We start from the raw sequence: 18,356 nt of genomic DNA, 5'->3' as shown, positions 1-18,356 counted from the left end.
GCTATCCAGTTCATATCAGAGCTGCATATGGATTTGGTCAACATGTGTTAAACTAGATTTATCGCCACCTCTGTGGTCAGAACCCATGATGCTTTGCAAAGCAGCTCATAGAGATTAGAGGCAGATCAGGGTGACATCAAAAGGTCATATTCTGATGGGTTCAGATTAGACCACCAACATCTTTCCCAAGGTATTCAAAACACAGTAAGATGGCACAAAGTTATCTCATGTTTGTCCCGGTGATGTACCACACAGCCACAAACGCTGCCTGAAGGCACACTGAAGCTGTTCTTATGGCTCATGGTGGCCTAACACCTTACTAGGACACTGTTATGCTGTTTTGTTTTGTTTCTCTTTAAGTTGTCACCCGTCTCTAGATTGTGCATTGTCATTCGGTTTTAACCAGAATTTCACATGTCAAGTCAAACACTTAAATTATATAAATATTTTGCTGCTAGTCTTAGCTTTAAAAGAGCTAATTCCAGTAAGGTTTATTTAAATAAAAACACTCATGCATGACACAACAAGTTAAAACCTTGTAGAAAGCACACCCATCTTAGAAAACATGTAGAAAACAAAACAAATTAATATGGAATTTTTAATATGTGAAAAGAATAAGCAAAAAAAAAAAAAAAGATTTACTGATCAAAATTAAACTGAACAATAAAGGTTAATGCTGCTGTGTCTTTCCTTTTAATAGCCAAATACTCTATTTAAAGTTTCCACTAATTTGCAGATCACAACTGCACTCCTCATAACTGAGTGGATTCCCACTGAGTGGGATGTTGCTGAACAGGGCAGATCCACCATTTTTGCTTTTATCGATACACCAACCTTTCCACATCAGCCAAGCATAAAACGTTTTTGTGAGGTTTTTTTTTTCAAATTTCCAGTCAAATATTTTTACATGCAAATCTATGCAATGCACATGAAAACAAGTGGATGGAAATGCACCTATAGACTGTATGGGGCTCAGTACCACCAGAGTCACACAGAACAAAATAGAATAAAATAGCTTTGTGTGTGCATGTCCCTGCTACTTTGTTGATCAGTACGTTTTTTTTAACATCTGTGATCATTGTAATGAACTTAAATTCAAAAGATAAATGCATTTATTCGATTTTTTTCACAGTGCTGATACAGCGGCAACAGAAAAACAAACCTTATAGTGAAATATTAATGCTGCATTATTTTTACTGACCACTTGGGAGCAGAAGAAATATTATATTATTAAATAACAGAGAGTAAGTTTTGCTTTGATTAACTGTTTAACAGATGTTTTTATAGACATCTAGGCATACACCAAAAAGCATATGTTTTAAAATATGTCCTGCCTTGACAGTTTGTTTAGAACGGAAGATGGATTACCATGGCTTTGTGTGACCTTTAAATTTTGATGCACCATATACTGCACATTTCAGGCGCTCTTATGGTAACGAGTGCGCAAAACATTCCTTGCCAAAAGGGACCTAAATGAACACGACTGACTAAAATGCCATGCGTACAGCCTAAAACCCAAGCAGACATTGCACAATGTCTTCCTACTCCTTTGGTTGCCTTGGTGCAGTAGTCACAGGATTCGTGACTAGCAATGTGATGTTCTCATAGGTGATCTGCAGAGTATAGAAAACAGAGAAGATGACAAGAGGAAAACACACAAACACACACGCAGTTTCCAGCTTTCAGATTCTATACTCACCTTTCACCTTTGTCATTAGGCTCATCGGTGGAGGTCAGCGTTTTCTTCTTCCTGGATTTGTTTTGGTCAGACAGTGCAAATTACTATCGTTAAAAACAAACACATCAAGTCAGTAAGGAGATGTTGATTATAGGAAGTAAAAGTAAAAGCATTTACATAGAAGACTGTCAAGTCTTTTACCTCATCCACAGGTGGAAGAGAAGTAGAGAACATGGGATCAGTAATACAACAGTTATTCTTACTGCATTAAGTATTGCCATTGATTTCCCTCGAGCTGGAGAGAGATGGGTGTAAGATTTATGTTACTGGTTGGACAAATTTTAAAAGAATACAAAAGGAGGCAGGGTATTGCATTTGTCCTATTTCCTATTAAAATGCCAGTTTCAATTGCAAAACTGCTTCTAATGCCTAAACACATTTCAGTTCAAATTAAAAGCCATGCCCACCTTGAACAGTTAGAGTCATTTCATGTGAAGTGATGGTGTTGTGGGTTTTGACAGCACAGGAGTAGTTTCCTGCATGCTGACTGCTGACTGGGTCTAGAACCAGGTGTTTGTTTTGGTTCTCTGGCCGGGTCAGAGGTCGACTGTTCAAGTACCAAATGTAGATTGTGTTGTCAGTCAGAGGACAGCTGGTACTGCAGGTCAGTGTGACTCTCTGGCCCTCTGTCACCACTGCTGAAGGAGTCAGTGTCACTTTCAGGCCTGAAAGATGGTTAGTTTGCTTATTCAGTGTAAAAGAGACATATTAGTTCGAAACTCAATTTACTCAATTGAGTAAACTGACCTATAGTCCGGCACACATAATTAGAGAGGTCCCGAGCCAATCTTCAGGATCAGTATCAGGGCTGATCCAGGCATCTTTTGATCACCCTGTATTACCACTCAGCTGTGAGTGGAGTATTTTTGTAGTTCTCACAACCCCAACAGAGTGATATGCAGTCCATCCAGTACTTGTCAAGATATTTCAGTCTGGGCCAAAGTTGTTGACCAGCCGACCAACTGGTCGACAGACTGATATTGCTGTCCCTAGATCCATTAGTATGGTTAAAAATATACACTGAAGGTGACCCATAATTTAACTATTAAATATAAAAGGTGACATCTCTTACATAACTGGTCATATTTTGATGAAACCTTCAGGGTAACGCGTTTTGGACTAGTAAATTGGATAGATGGCTGCACAGTTGTCATAAATGTGATACTAAGTATCATGTTACATATTAATTATTTTAATTGAGGTGTGTAAACAGTTTGCCGTTTTACGGGGGGTTATGTGTTGGATTAGTTCTTGGCTTTGAGTAGTTGTCAGGCAACCTGCCAGGAGACTCCACAAAGTCGCTGTGCCTGGACAAGAAATATTCTGGCACATTACCCACACCATGAAACTGTGTTGTTGTTTTTACACTTTGTTTAAAAATAAATTACAAAATGAGATATAACATGTTAATCAGTGAGCTGTAGAGGTGCCAGGCGGATTTTGGCCTGGCTCTCGTGTTGGACAGAGCCAGGCTAGCTGCCACCCCCTGAACCAATGTTATGGGCTGAACAAAAGGTTGGTGCGCAACCTTGTGTGCAACCCTTGTGTGCAAATTAATTTTAGCCACTGTTACATCATTTTGAAAATGTGTACTCTGTTGAATTTACTATCGCTGCTACATGGTGAGGGAGCAACTAATTCTCTATTAAAAATATGCAAGTATTTATTCTAAGAATTACCTGTGATAACCAACGTCACTCCAGGTAAATCAGACATCAGTTTTTGTCCTCTTTCTTCTGTTAGGTGTCTGAATGTGTATTCTGCTGAGTCATTCTTCATCAGCTTTTTAATTCTCAGCATGTGGTGATTCTTCATGTTGTCACGATACTCCACACGGCCTGCAGCCTCAATCACATTTTCAGCATCCTCCTCACTACTTCTCTTTATTTTATACCATAATTTAGACTTGGGCTGCATGTTGTCAGGATGCAAATATTTACTTGAAATGTTCACTGAAGAACTTTGCAGAGCACAGATTCTCCTGCTGACATAGTTCACACTTCTGCAGTTCTTATCCTTAGAACCTGAAAATATAGATGAAAAACTCAAACGGCATAAAAGACTGTGCCTAATAAACTAACATTATTAGGGATACAAACAAATATATTATTTGGTTATGAACAGATATGAAAAACATATGGATTTTTGCAGTAATATGAACTGAGGTCTGACACAAATGTTGATTCATACTTACAGACTTCAGCAGAGAGCAGATCCTCGTGGCCTTTTACAGCACAGGAGAATACTTTATCAGAGGAGCGGGAAACTGAGAATTGTTGACTCTCAATGTATCTGTGTAATTGTCTATTTTGGTACCACCTATAGGTGGTTTGAGGGTCAGTCAGAGGACAGCTGGTAGTACAGGTCAGAGTGACATAGCCCTCTGAATGTGTCCTCTGGACATGTACTTCTGTTGAGAGATGATTAGAAACAAATGCAGAATGTGTTTAACAGTTGTGCCAGTAGTGAGGACTTTTGTTTTTAGGTTGGTGGGGTGTGTTTGTGTTTGTAAATGTTTGTGGAGTGTGGAGGAAACCTAACCTCTGGGATATGTGATGGAGCAGGGCTCATCCTCGGATTTCTGCTTGTACGAACACATTCTTCCTTTAGCGTAGGTCACATTAAAGCAGGTCGGTGAGACAGAATCTGGACCAAAAGATGGCATTCAGCATTTTTATTTGAGACCATAGTAACAGTTTTTCATAAGTTTATAAGTTTAGCCAGAGGTTTTGTAATGTGATATGGAGCCACCCACCCACTGAGACTTCAGGGGCTCTGAGATCCTCGTAGCCTTTGATAGCACAGGAGTATCTGACTGCTTCGTCACTGCTGACCAGCTGTTGGTACCAGGGAGACCAGTCCTCATAGAGAAACTCTCTGTTCTTGTACCAGATGTAGGCTGCAGGGTTTTCAGTCAGAGGACAGCTGGTGCTACACATCAGTGTTACTGTCTGTCCCTCTGTGGTGGGAATCACCTTTACCTGCAGGTCTGGGATGATGGTGTACACAATTAGATTTCAGGATACAATTCTTGAAGTAATAAATAACTGGCAGCCACTGTACCTGCAACATGGAGCTGAAGTTTTCTAAGCCAGGAGTTTTCTGTATTCTCTCTGCAGTAGTAAACATCTTCATCACTTTCTCTTAAATCATTGATCGTTAGAGTGAAGTTACTCCCTTCAGACATGTTGCATGTCACACGATTTCCATCTGTAGAGAGCTCTTTCTGAACAACTTCGTAGTCAACCCAGTGTACAGTGTACCATTTCTTGCTTGAAGTGGGATGAGCTGAGCAGGGCAGATCCACTGATGAACCTCTTAAGGCACAGATGCTGGTTGCTTGTCCCGAAAGACCTTCATCAGCTAACATGTGGACAAATATATGGCTTTCTATATTAATCACTGAATAATAATAATAATAATAATAATAATAATAATAATAATATAAATTAATGATATCTCCACAGCTTTCTTTCAGCAGGTGAGCTGATAATCTTGTGAGTTAACATATTAACATTAAAAAGATTTTCTTTTTTTTTTTTTTTACAGGTAATAGCGAACTATAATGTATCACTCATATTGTATACGACCTGTTTACAGTTTTGAATAAGAATATGTAATGGATATAAAGTGAACAATCATTAATACCTGAGATATACAGGATGAAACCCATGACCGTACATCCAACTTCTGCCAACATCATGGCTGTTGTAGTCACTTCTTATCAGAACACGGACGGTATAAAGATATTATTCCAAATTTATAACCTCTGGTCAAAATCAACAGCAGTCTACTTAGAAAGGCAGCAGAGGACAGAATGGACTGTTGATCAGTGGAGGTGAACACACAGTATGCAGCTCTGAACTTCACTTCCTTCCTCTTGATGTCATTGTCATTCTTAGTAACAAGAAACATCTTTTAAGAATCTATGTGTGTTTGTCTGTGTTTTTTGTACATTTCTACATAATGTATTGTATTCAATAAGCTACACTTAACTGCACCACTGCTTATCACTTATTGCTGATTTTATTACATTGTATTATTATACGTATTCACCAAAAAGTGTTAAAAGGGTCAGAGGGTCAACAGAGATATGCAAAGGTGCAATCCTTTTACTTTTAGTAACAAGAAACATCAAAGAAGAATCTATGTACTGTGTTTTTGTACGTTTCTACATAATGTATTGTATTGGATCTTAATGCAACATGCAGCAGTCTTAAACAGCAATACGTATTCACCAAAAAGTGTTAAAAGGGTCAGAGTGTCAACAGAGATATGCAAAGGTGTCAATGATCTAAGTGTTGTTTGTGGTTGGTTTGTCATTGAAAGGTGCTAAACCTGTGAAGAGGAAGCTGCAGACTTCACCTCCATTTGTCTTTTGTTGGTTTTACATTTGTTCATGCATCACAACAATATCTTGATATTGATGTCATGATATATTCAAATATGAGGGTAAAAGGCTATACAACATTTGTTGGAATTTGTCAAATGGTTTTTAGCCATGCAAGCAGCGTGGCTATGGGGACGGCAGTGTCAATGAGTCTGTCATCCCTTTAGTCCAGACAGAAATATCTCAACAACTATTCAATGGATTGCCATAAAATTTTATATAGACATTCATGTTCCCCTCAGGATGAATTGTAATAACTTTGGTGAACGCTGACTTTTCATCTAGTGCCATTATCAGGCCAATACTTTAATTTGTCCAATCCTTACTTTTAGTAACAAGAAACATCAATGAAGAATCTATGTACTGTGTTTTTGTACATTTCTATATAGCCTATTGTAGTGGCTCTTCACACAACAATACTTCCAATACTTTAGTTTATAACCAGAAGTAATCAATTTCCCCTCAGCCTCAGCTGAACTTTGTGTAAGAGCAAATTAGCAAATGTTAGTGTGCTAACATGCTAGACTATGTGACAATGGTAAACATTACCTGTGATAAGCTAAAAATCTGGGGCCCCGGTAGCTCACCTGGTAAAGTGCGCACCACATATCAAGGCTGAGTCCTTACCACAGCGGCCTGGGTTTGAGTCCGGCCCGGGACCTTTGATGCATGTCCTCCCCTCTCTCCCCTGCCTTTCCTGTCTCTTTCTACCGTCAAATAAAGCGGAAATGCCCCAAAAAATTATATATATTTTAGGCCGTTAGACTTTAGAGACAGACTTCTAATCAGAACAATAATTTCATCTCAACACCATTTGAAATGCAAACTTGCACAGACCAGCGAAAACATTCTGTCATTGAAAATGATTCCACATTTTAAATCATTATTTAAGAAATAAATAAAATAGGAACCCTGTAAAGCAACTAGCTAGGTTGTGACCCTTATAGCACTACTACATACTGCTCTATGTGACCAAAAATGAAATCATCAAAGCAAGTTTTTAATCAGAACAATGTATTCTTTGCTGCTCACGTGTTTCCCAAAAGAAGACTCTGACACAGAATAAGCCAAATTTTAGCCCCAAATTGGTCGTACCCCCAACTACATTTAGAATTGGGATGAATTTCTGCCAAATTGGTTGTTGTTTGACGTGTAGTTTGAGGGGGGCCACAATGCTGGATTAATTGCCTGAACAATCAGCGATCTGGCTCTAGAGTGATCGGATGGATTTCTGGCATGTCAGAAATTTTGGTCGGCTGTCTTGCAGTCTGAGCAGTTCCACGTCTGATTTCCCACATGGCTGCTGTCAAAAGATTTGTTATAAACTGTAGCCAGCTTCTTTTTAATATTGTTGTTGCTAAAACTCTAGTCTTGACTGAAACTGCTGGGATACAAAATTCGCTGCCAAACAGACAGACCAGACTTTCTACATCTTCCAGTTAAAGTGGCTCCATATTTTTCTCTTTTTCTTCTTACTTTGCTGCTAGTATGTGGTGAGGGAGCAACAAATTCTCAAAGATATTGAGGTATTTAACCTAAAGACTTACCTGTGACAACCAAAGTCACTCCAGGAGAATTAGACTGTTTCCATCTGCTGAGTCATTCTTCCTCAGCTAATTCTCAGGATGTGGCGGTCATTCATGTTGTCATGATACTCCACACGATCTGCATCCCCTGTCAGCTTTTCAGCATCCTCCTCACTACTTCTCTTTATTTTATACCAAAAGGTATACGTGCGCTGTCGCTGGTTGTCAGGATATGAGTATTCACATGAAATGTTCACTGAAGAGCCTTCCACAGCACAGATTCCCCTGCTGACATAATTCACACTCCTGTAGTTCTCATCCTCAGTACCTGAAATACAGATGAAAAAGTCAAAAATAGCTGATTAATATTAAGGCTTGAATATGATTATTAATTGACAAGTGATTTTGAAAGACTGGATGAATATATCTAATTATCTTTGCTACCTGAAATATAGATGGCAAAATGTTTCACTTTAAACAAGTGCTTTAACCTGCAATAACTTTCTTTTCTTTGGCCACTTGGGGGCAGTGTGAAGAAGTTGAGAACAATGCATTGACATATCAGCACCTTTTAAGTTGATATGGCAAACTTGTTAACAAACATTTGCTTATTTACACATCCAGCAGTTACAGAGCAACATTATCATTCATTTGGAGTCGTGTTTCTGGCCACCTGATGAATGTAAGTCCAACATTCACTCTCTTTTAGCTGTTTTTGGTCTCTACCAACTCCTGAGGGAAATATCTGGCTCTTTAGCTGCTAAATGCTTCACTATGTTCACCAGTAAGTCGCTAACTTTGTCTGTCTGATATTTGGTGCTGAGCAGGTAGTGTACAGTGGGTTTATCGGAGCTTATTTGCTTGAAAAAGCTCCCTGCTGCGTCTAAAAACGACGCTATGAGAGTGGTGAGAATGAACCAAAACATTAAACTTGCGGGCCGGACAGCTAAACCATGAGCTGTATAAGTTTTAAGGTCTGACAGCTACCATTATTATGATTGAGTTTTCAAGGCGACATAAGAAAAAGTACCAAAAAACAGATTCTGCCTGTCACATAAACATATCTCATATGTCAAGTGGAAAACAATTAAAGGAAACCAAATTTGCTTCACCTCAATCAATGATAATGATAATAATCTTTGATAATAATCCAATAATGAAATATTTATAAATATAACACTCATTTAAAGGGGCCATTGTGCATAATTAATATTTTTACTTTTGATACTTACAAGTACATTTTGCTATAAGAATTATTTTATGTAAGTAAAATCCTGAATGCAATACCTTTTCTTGTAGTGTAGTATTTAGAAATTGTGGTATTGGTGCTTAGAAGCTGCACTAATCAATATTTTTTTAAATTAACATGCTATGTCATGATATAATATTTTAGTAATACCACGGCTGCGTGTTTCTATTTGGCAATAAAGTTATAAATGTTGGTAAACCAGCAATAAGTACTCATGAATTTCTCAAAGGGCATCTCTTTCTAGTAAGCCATCAGGTGAGCTGTTATATACTAAGTCATTAATAAAGGATAATTCTGTTGCATATTTTTAAAGCACTTAATGGGTTAGGACCACAATACATTTATGATCTCCTTCATTGTTATGAACCTGCCAGACTTCTCAGGTCCTCAGGTGCTGGTCTGCTTACTGTTCTCAGGGTCAGAACAAAGCATGGAGAAGCAGCTTTTTGTTTTTATGCTCCTCATGCCTGGAATAAACTTCCAGAAAATCTGAGGTCTGCCTCCACATTACAATCCTTTGAATCAGGGCTTAAAATGTTACTGTTCATCAGGGCTTTTTAAAAAATCCAGGGCAACACTCATCTGCACTGCAATATTTATCTATTTATATTTCCTTATTTTCTTGTAAATGTGTTTTTAATGTACTTTTCACTTTTTAATTCACTCTGCAATGTCTTTCTATCTTTTTATCTTGTGGATCTCTTGTCTCTACTTTTGCACTTTTTAATTGTAAATTGTTTTACTTTAACTGTATTTTTTATTCTGTAAAACACGTTCAATTGCCTCAGTGTATGAAATGTGCTATATAAATAAAGCTGACTTGACTTGACTTAGATGTAAACTGCAACTTGACTGGTTGGCAGAGGCATACAACTGTGGGGCAGTAATTCTAGTTTTGGGCCAAAATATGATTATATGGCGAGACTGTAAACATTAAAGAATAGTTACACATGCCAAAATCCTATTTTTGTCAGGCTACTTGCAGGCTGCCCTACCTCAATGGTGAAGGTTGTTGGGGGTGTATGCAACATGAAAAGAATACCAGACATTACGCAGGGCTGAAAATGTACTTCTAACTTGTTTTTTTCCCCCCATCTATATCTTTATTTACAGTTAATATTCCCTTTATTCTATCTTTTGGTATCTACCAACTCCTAAGGGAAATATTTGGCTTTATAGCTGCTAAAAGTTCCACTATGTTCACCAGCTAGTCGCTTACTGAGCTCTCTTTGCTAGAGAGCTGTGAGAGTGAACCTAAACAGTAAAGTTGCGAGCTGGACAGCTAAACAATGAGCTGAAACTCACTATAAAGCTCTGTAAAGCCGAGGGGCGCTGCAGATTCAGGTGATAATTCTCTATAGGTTCATCACTACGAGCGACCCTTTTCACATTGTCATTTCATTGTCATCTTTATTATAAAAATATCAATTATAGCCACTTTAAGTCATCAGTATATTTAAGTGTACTGTATCTATTTACATTTTGCCTTCTATCACATTTATTTTAGAAATGAATTTAGAAATTACGTAGTGCACTGAGTCTGGATTGACAGTAATAAACACATTCTCATCACAATGGGGTCAAAATTACCGGTGAGAGCAGAGAGATCTGAAGCTGTCCATGGCTGTGGTTGGTTTGTGTGGTTAAAAAACCCTGTGGGGAGGAATCTGTAGGCATAACCTCAATGAGCAAAGAATATCCTGCACAAAACTGAGCAGTATGTTTTTTGTCCTGTTTGTTCTGCAATGAGTAGTTTGTAGTCCTCACCAGGAAAATAATCACATTCATTTGTTCAAAGGCCTTTTAAAAACCGCATATTTTCAGTAGCAAAACAGGAAGTAGCTTGAATTCCTCAAGAATTCAGTATGTTTCAAACAAACTAATTCATATGTGTTGTTTGAGTTATTGTTCACTGTAATTTTGTACTAGAAAGACTGTAACTAAGATACCCACATGATTTATCTAAAACAGACTGCTAAAGCCTTTTATTAATTATATTCAGCAGAACTTTAAAATGCATTTTTGCATGAAAAGAGGAATGGATTTTGTCCCCCATTTCTTATGTTGGAAACACATTAGGAGGGATTCTTTTCCCAGCCAGTGTGGAAAGGAGGATTAATTACAGCAACTAATAATTTTTTCAGTGTACTTGTACATGTTTCTACTTGTGCATATTGTATTAAGAGAGACTTAAAAAATGTGAAACTATTCTTTAAACTTCCCTTTGCACTTAATTTTTCTTCTGTTCTGCAGCTTCTGCATAGATCCATGATCTTGCTATACTGAACTGCATCTGCTTGCTTCAAATTATTGTCCTGTATAACCCGTTTGTATTATAATCACCAGTGTTTTTCGTCCACCATTTGCCTTTATATGATTTATATAGGCCTACGTACATGCCAATAAAACAAATTGAAACTGTCTTTCGTTTTTCTTCAGCAGTGTGTGTCACCCAGCTTAATATCAGTCAGTGAAGGTGGAAGGATAACATACACACACGCGCACGCATACCATAACAGTTCAGACTATCGTGAGAGTCAACAGCTGGCGGAGGAAGTTGGATCTGGATTCTGGTATTTCTCTCTCTCTCTCTCTCTCTCTCTCTCTCTCTCTCGCTCTCTCTCTCTCCTTCAACTCTTCCAATGTCTCTCTACCCCCTTTCTCGCCCACTCTCTCTCAGTGTCTCTCCGCCCCTCTCTCTCTCCCACCCAGACAGCCTCTTCCCTCCTCACCGCCTCTGGAAGCTCAGTTGACCAGCGTCGCAACTGGGCGATGCGCCTAACGGAGAGCCTCTACCTTTTCGCAGCGGATTTGACATTAACATCGCAGCCTACGCCCTCACAATCTGAATGACATTGAGTTTTTTCCCCTCGTCAGTGATTTCTTTAGCTTACGTCACTCTAATTTTGAGAGAAAACTATTCACAGGACAAGGTTTTCGGTCGCATATCTGAAAACTGACCACTCGCAACAGGCATTGAACGATCCCCCGTAGGCGGATTAGTTTTCAAAATACCGATTTCCAGCCAGAGACAACTGATAACTTAATCGAAGATGGTAGGGGAAACGACGGACAAACTCGCTTGATTTTGGTAATTTGTGTCCTCAGTTTGTATCTATTGGAGGCTCGAAAGCATCTTCAGACAGAGCACAGGGAGCAGAGGAGGCTGTCACTGTCTACAGGCTGTTGTAAGGTAAATCCAACGAGATTCAGCCGCTGGCTCGTCTTACAAAAAGATCAATCTAACAATCCTTCTGTTACTGGTTTAAAATGTCTGTGTTATGAGTTTGTTATAGCACTTATTGGGCTTGTATCTGTTATGACATCACCAGTCCAATATTAGTCCTGATTAGATATTTTTATGGGGAATTGTAAACGTTATATAAAATCATGTAGGCTTTGAATAACCTCGGATGTATGACGCACAACACAATTTATATAGGCTAAAATAGCTGTTTTATAGTATGATTTGTGTATGTGTGTGTATCAATGTGTAATGTAGTACAAAAAGCTGTAATCAGAGTGTAAAAATGAACACTGCAAGACCACATCCACTAAAAGTTAATGAAGGTAAGAATTGTAGTTTTGCACATCAGCTAGTGTCAATGAAATTGGCACAAATCAACTGGAGAGTTTTTTCCCCCACACTTAGTTTTGATTGATGACATTTCAAAACTATCAAAAGTGTTAAGTTCCCCTCATCTACAGTTCTTTACTGATAAGGAGCTCCTCAAGGGTCTATCCTGGGTCCTCAGTTATTCTTCTTATAAAATACAAAAAGAGGTTCCAGACTCTAAAATGTGAAGATTTCCTGCTTTTCTTTGACTAATATCATAGTAAACTGAATATATTTAAGACATTTGAAGATGTCACCTTGCATTTTGGCAAATTTATTTTCTGACATTTTATGGACAAACTCATTAATTGAGAAAATAATCAATTGATTAACAGATAATGAAAATAATAGCTAGTAGCAGCCCTAGTTACATTCTCCTCTTTCTCTAGCTCATCTCAGATATGCATCTCCTCGAAAGTTTACCCTGCCCTCCTTATATGTGCTCCTGCTTGGTGAAAACAAAGCATTACATAATATTTTTTTACTGATATGTTGATGTTATAAACATACACCAGACATTTATGGACTTGATGGAATACTGGCGTAGTGTTGATTTTGAGCACAAGAAACTTTTATATACATGTAAGTAGTCCTCACCAGGTAAACCACAGCATTATTCATTTGTTATTCACATAGCTTAAAATAACCTATATGTTCAGTCAAAAAGCAGGTAGTAGTGTGACATTCTTAAGGGTTCAGTAGGCTTCAAAGAAACTAGTCTGTATGAAGAGCCTTCTGAAGGCAAAAGTTTTTATAGCTGTTGTGAATGGCCACACTCAAGCCTGGGTGAAAAGCCTGTCATTAAAGAGAGGGGCGAGATGCAATGAATCATACAAATGGGGATCATGGTGCACACAAAGGTATTCATGTTGTTTATACACAAGAAAAGTAATAGAAGTAGTTATGTGAAGAACTAAAACAAGCCTGAGAGAGGAGTTAAAATCTTGCCTACTTTCTCATATGCACACCTGGCCAAGTGAGCGTGCTTGATTTAGTTATTTAGGCATTAGGATCTATCTGTGGCATTAATGGACAGTATGTCAATTTATGTATGATTTTGCAGTGATCCAAAGTGGGACCTTAGTGTATGAGATGGTCTTTCTGACCACAAGGCCACTAAACTACTTATTGGTATGCCTGTAAAAGCACAGCAAACCCAATATGTAAGTTTAAATCCTTTTAGTTGACACATAGACAAGCACAAACTCCTGTGTACACCCCCCCACTGTACAAACTCCCAAGTGAAATGGAGGAGACAAGACCTTTACTTTCCTTGTTTTCCAGCAGTTTGGTTCATCAAATCCAACAAGTCCTCCACCCCCATGACACCACTGCCCATCACCAATCATGACTCCTCATCCTCCCTGAAGGATGAGATCGCCTCCTCAGCTGAAAAACTTCCAAACTCCAGCTGCACTGATTTTCATGCTTTTACTTAAACTGAAACTCCCAAGAGGCAGGGCAGGTTTAGGGATTGACCCATGGGTGCGTCAGCTCCACTCAAACCCCTTCCTTAGTTTTCTGAGATGCATCATGGTGGTCAGAGTGAAAAGTTTTTGAGGAGCAATGTGCAGGTTGCAGGCTCGTTGCATCATGCTGTTCTCTAAAGGTTGGACAGACGCTCATGGATGGATTTTAAAAAAGGCCTGGAGCCAAGCAAACTCCTTTCCTGTTGTTGTTGGGTGCGTCTGCCTTACAGCCCACTTCCACCCACACTGTCTGCTGCAGGGTGGGAGTGTTGCTCATACATATGGCATATATGAGTGTGTGTGTCAAAATAGTGTGTATGTAGGAAGGAAGCTAGCAAATAATGATAGAAAGGGAAGGGACATAATGGAATAAAGAGAGTAAGAAGAAAGTGAAGATAGGAAGAAAGTCAAGGGAAAAAAAGGAGAGAGAAATAAATGGGCAAAGGAAACAAGGGGAGGTAGCCAAAGAAAGAAAAAGAGGCAAAAGAAAGTTAGTCAAGGAAGAAATCAAGGCAAAAAAGGCAAAAAAAAAATGAAGGACGGTGCCCTGGTGGCCTAGGGGTTTATGGCGCCAACCAACTGCAATGTCCCCGGTTCGAGTCCAGCTAGACTCTCTACTGTTAACTCTCTAGTAAAGTCATAAAATGCCTAAAAAAGGAGGGATGGCTGGGGGGATGGCTGAAGGAAGGAAAGGATGGCAAAAGAAGGAATTAAGTACTCTAAAAATAATTTTAAAAAGAAGTTAACAAAGGGGAGTAAGTAAAGTAAAAAGCGAAGGAAGCAAACAATGGAAGAAAGAAGGAATGACAGGAGGAGGGAAACAGATGATGGAAAGTGAGGGATAAAAGAATGGAAGGACAGAAAAATGTAAAGAAAAGAAAGAAATAGGTGAAGGAAGCCAAAGAAAGAAAGCAAAGGAAGCAAAGAATGGCAGAAAGAAAGGAAAATAAAAGTGAAGGAAGAAAGAAAGTCTGGAAGAAAAAAGAAGGCAAAAGGAATGAAGGAAGCACAGAATGGTAAATGAATGACAGAGGGCAGGCTAAAATACGATATGAAAGAAATAATAAAGGTTAAGGAAGCAAACATGACAGAAAGAAGGAACGACAGAAGGGATAACAGAAAGAAAGAACGAAAGGAATGAAAAAAGAAAGAAAAAAGTGAATGAAACACAATGGCAGCAAGAAGGAATGGAGGACAGACAACTTAGCAGAAAAAAATGAGGAATGACAGAAGGTGGGAGAGAGAAAGAAGGAAGAGAAGGAAAGAAAACAGAAGGAATGAAAGAAGTGAAAGAAGGTGCAAGAAAAAAAGTGAGGTAGTCAAAGAAAGAAAGTGAAGAAAAGATGGAGAAGGAAGAAGGTGAAGTAAAGAAAGGCAAATGAAATAAGTAATAAGTGAAGGAAAGAAAGACCCCAACCCAAACTGATGGTGTATAGTTGAACAGGGAGTAGAGGGAGACCTGCAATGACTCTCCTCTTCCTCCTCCATCACTCTCCTCCTCCTCCTCCTCCTCCTCGTACCTCCAGCCCTCCTGAGAACCCCCACTGAAGGACCCTGTGTGGTTGCTGGCCTCGGCCCTCTGTTGTCTCCATACTTTGCCTGCTGTTTGCACATGATGGGTTCAACGGGTTCAGCTCAGCTATAAAAGCACCACTCCCCCATTTTCTCCCCTGCGGCAGAGGCAGGAGTTAGCAGGCCTCATATGGGAGGAGGGTGGGAGGTGGAGGAGGAGGCCTCCCCTGGTTCTCCTCTTTTACATGACTCTTTTTTACTTTTTCTCCTCTCCACTCGCTTGGCTCGTTGGCTGGTTGTGGTATCGTTTTTGGGCCCAGCCCTGGACCAGACATTCATTTTTCTCCTCTTAGTTTCTAACCGCTAACTAACCACTGGCTCCCTGCATCTCCCCCCTCCTCCTCCTCCATCTTAGGAATGTCTTATTCACCTCCTCTCTCTGTCTTCCTTCTCTGATTCTTACATGCTAAAAGCTTACATGCATCTGTGCCAACATCTGCAAGTAAACAGACAAATGTACACACATGCTTTGAGCACACATAGCTTCGCCGCCATGCAGACACAATTCAGGAAATGCACGGACATGCACACACACATTTTGACACACAAAAGGCCCCCCCATCAGTATGTGCCGACCACCTGTGAGGGTACACACACATCCATAAACCTCTCTTTCTTCTCCCTCTCTTTTCCATTATCCTTCTGAGAGCCCAGTGCCGGGGCATTTACTTCCAAACCAAACATAGACCAAATTCCGCAAACCCCACCCCGACACCCCCCTCCATCACTCCCCTACTCCCTCTCTCCCCCTTTTTATTCTCCTCTTCTGCCCTCCCTCCCACTCGCTGCCTTTCGCTCTCTTTCTTTTTGGTCTGTGTTTGAGGAAGAAGGCAAACGAAATGCTGGCCTCCACGTAAAAAGGCCTGACAAAGACAGGGAGTGAACTGTGAGCAGAGACAGAGGAAAAAAATGGATAAAGAAAAAAAGATGTCTTGGCAAGGAAGGGAATTATGATTGTAAAGGGGGATCAAGTGCCATGAAAGATGGGCGTAGAATCAGAAATGGACTTCTTCTGTGTCCCAGTGGTCCATAGATGTGGAGTACAATGGATAGACTGTTAGCTTATTTCCCTTCTTTCATCGCTCTCTTTTCTCATGGCTTCTTTGATGATGTTGACCCATTGCTTTGATGTCACCCTTAACAAGTTTTTAGCTCCACTCGGGCTGCAACTACAGAATACTTTGATCATTTGTAATCAGATGCTTCCATCTTCAAATAATAAATCTTCTAGTCCATAAAATGTAAGAAAAAATTGTGAAAAATGCTCGTCACAATTTCCCACATCCAAAGGTGATGTCTTTAAACAGCTTGTTTTGTCCGACCAAGTGTCCAAAACCCAAAGATATTTCATTTACCATATTTTCAGATTTTAATTTAATATAGGCCAAAGCAGAAGAAAGAAGCAATCATCACATTTGAGAAGCTGTGTGGAAGTTTGCTTGACAAATAACTTAAGTGATTAATCAAATATCAAAATTGTTGTTGATTAATATTCTCTCAACCAACTAAGCCATTAATTGTTTCAGCACTTTTCTCCATTGGTGATTTAATGGATTAAACTCACCACGTTTGGCATACATGATTGCATTAATTAGAATTCTGGGTTACAGTAGGTATTATTGGCCTTGCTTTGATTTTAACAAGTAAAACAGTGACTAATAATATCCTCACAAAATATTGTAGGTGGTTGTGGAAGATTGGTGGTTTGACCACTTGTTGAGTTAGTTGCAAGACATGCATTGGACAATTCTGCAAATTCCCGCATTACATTCACTGACAGTGTTTTATTTATTTCCTTTTTACATTTTTACATTTCTTGCTTTCTACAATATCTGCTACATGGTTCTGGAAAGATTGTTTTTATGACAAACAAACTATGGTTAAGGTTAGGCAATGAAAGGTTGCAGTTAATATTAAGATGAATGCTAATTGCAAGTCTGTGATGGTACACAGACCCCTGTGTCTCCTGCACAAAAGTCAGACATGTTACATGCCACTACCTCAACTTCCCTACCTGTACTTTTCTCCTTGATACGTAAAAAACATATTACCCTCTGCGTTGCCACTGAATGTTAGCATTTTATATAAATCATGAGGTGTTTTGCAAGGGATAGTGAACTGTTAGTTGGTGAGCTAGTGTGGCTGCCAAGCTAACTGGGAACATGCTAGTCACAATAGGAATGGTTCGCTACTGTAACTGCCAGTAACTGCTTGTTGTGTATGTGTGTGCTAACGTTTGCCAAAGTTGAACTCTACACAAAAACTTCACATGGATTTACTTCGCCTCCGCGAGGGAATCTGCTAATCACAGCAATCTCATGAAAATGAACTGATTTTAGTTACAAAACGTTAACGTTTGTTTTTAATACAGGGCTGGCTATGGCCCTGTATTTCATCATATTGAATAATATATTGAATGATGCATTCAAGTCAACTTTTAACTTTCAACACCTAACTTTTTTCTCTGCTGATTCCATTTACATCCACCTGTCACTCTTGCTTCATCTATCTATATTGTTGACTTTTCGTGGCCTCTGTTGTTCTCCCCTAAAACTCTTGTTTTCATCAACACTACTACTAAAACACTACTCTGTTTTGTTAAGATTCAGCCAAAATTAGGTTCAGCTACTTCACACAAATCCAGAGAATCAGTGTCAAATTGGTAGGTTATATTCCCCAGTGTGAGAAAGCCAACTTAATGAGCAATTGTTTTGTGGAGTTTGTTCTGTGGAGTTTATTACCTGTGTAGCCGCTGGCTGGCAGGATGGAAAAGCATTAAGGTGGTTTGACTCTGAA

At 39.2% G+C, this 18,356-nt stretch overlaps 2 protein-coding genes across 2 annotated transcripts in view; one reads left to right on the top strand and one right to left on the bottom strand.

Moving 5' to 3' along the window:
• Window positions 1–68: 68 nt before the first annotated feature.
• Window positions 69–5,531, bottom strand: LOC122871894. Its single transcript, XM_044187464.1, has 10 exons — window positions 5,387–5,531; window positions 4,802–5,101; window positions 4,494–4,727; window positions 4,280–4,384; window positions 3,933–4,148; window positions 3,418–3,762; window positions 2,146–2,403; window positions 1,880–1,973; window positions 1,700–1,750; window positions 69–1,613 (listed from the first exon to the last, which is right to left on the bottom strand). The coding sequence occupies exons 1-10, from the start codon at window positions 5,439–5,441 to the stop codon at window positions 1,586–1,588; spliced, it is 1,686 nt and encodes a 561-aa protein (XP_044043399.1). The 5' UTR covers window positions 5,442–5,531; the 3' UTR covers window positions 69–1,585.
• Window positions 5,532–11,633: 6,102 nt separating this feature from the next.
• The window catches only part of LOC122871869 (zinc finger protein GLIS2-like), a 31,679-nt gene continuing 24,956 nt past the window's right edge, over window positions 11,634–18,356 (top strand). The window contains exon 1 of the mRNA XM_044187384.1: window positions 11,634–12,096. The gene's annotated coding sequence lies outside the window, so the exon portion shown is untranslated. The remainder of the gene's footprint in view (window positions 12,097–18,356) is intronic.

This window comes from Siniperca chuatsi, linkage group LG3 (assembly GCF_020085105.1).
Source record: "Siniperca chuatsi isolate FFG_IHB_CAS linkage group LG3, ASM2008510v1, whole genome shotgun sequence".
Lineage (NCBI taxonomy): Eukaryota > Metazoa > Chordata > Actinopteri > Centrarchiformes > Sinipercidae > Siniperca > Siniperca chuatsi.
The sequence above is the reverse complement of the archived record's forward strand: the minus strand, read 5'-3'. Positions and strand labels throughout refer to the sequence as shown.

Excerpts from the sequence above, each read along its gene's own strand:
- LOC122871894 (XM_044187464.1), bottom strand. The coding sequence starts at position 5,441 with ATGATGTTGGCAGAAGTTGGATGTACGGTCATGGGTTTCATCCTGTAT. Across the intron at positions 5,102-5,386 it reads TTTCATCCTGTATATCTCAG|CTGATGAAGGTCTTTCGGGA; the intron begins GTATTAATGATT and ends TCCACATGTTAG. Across the intron at positions 1,614-1,699 it reads CCTAATGACAAAGGTGAAAG|ATCACCTATGAGAACATCAC; the intron begins GTGAGTATAGAA and ends TATACTCTGCAG.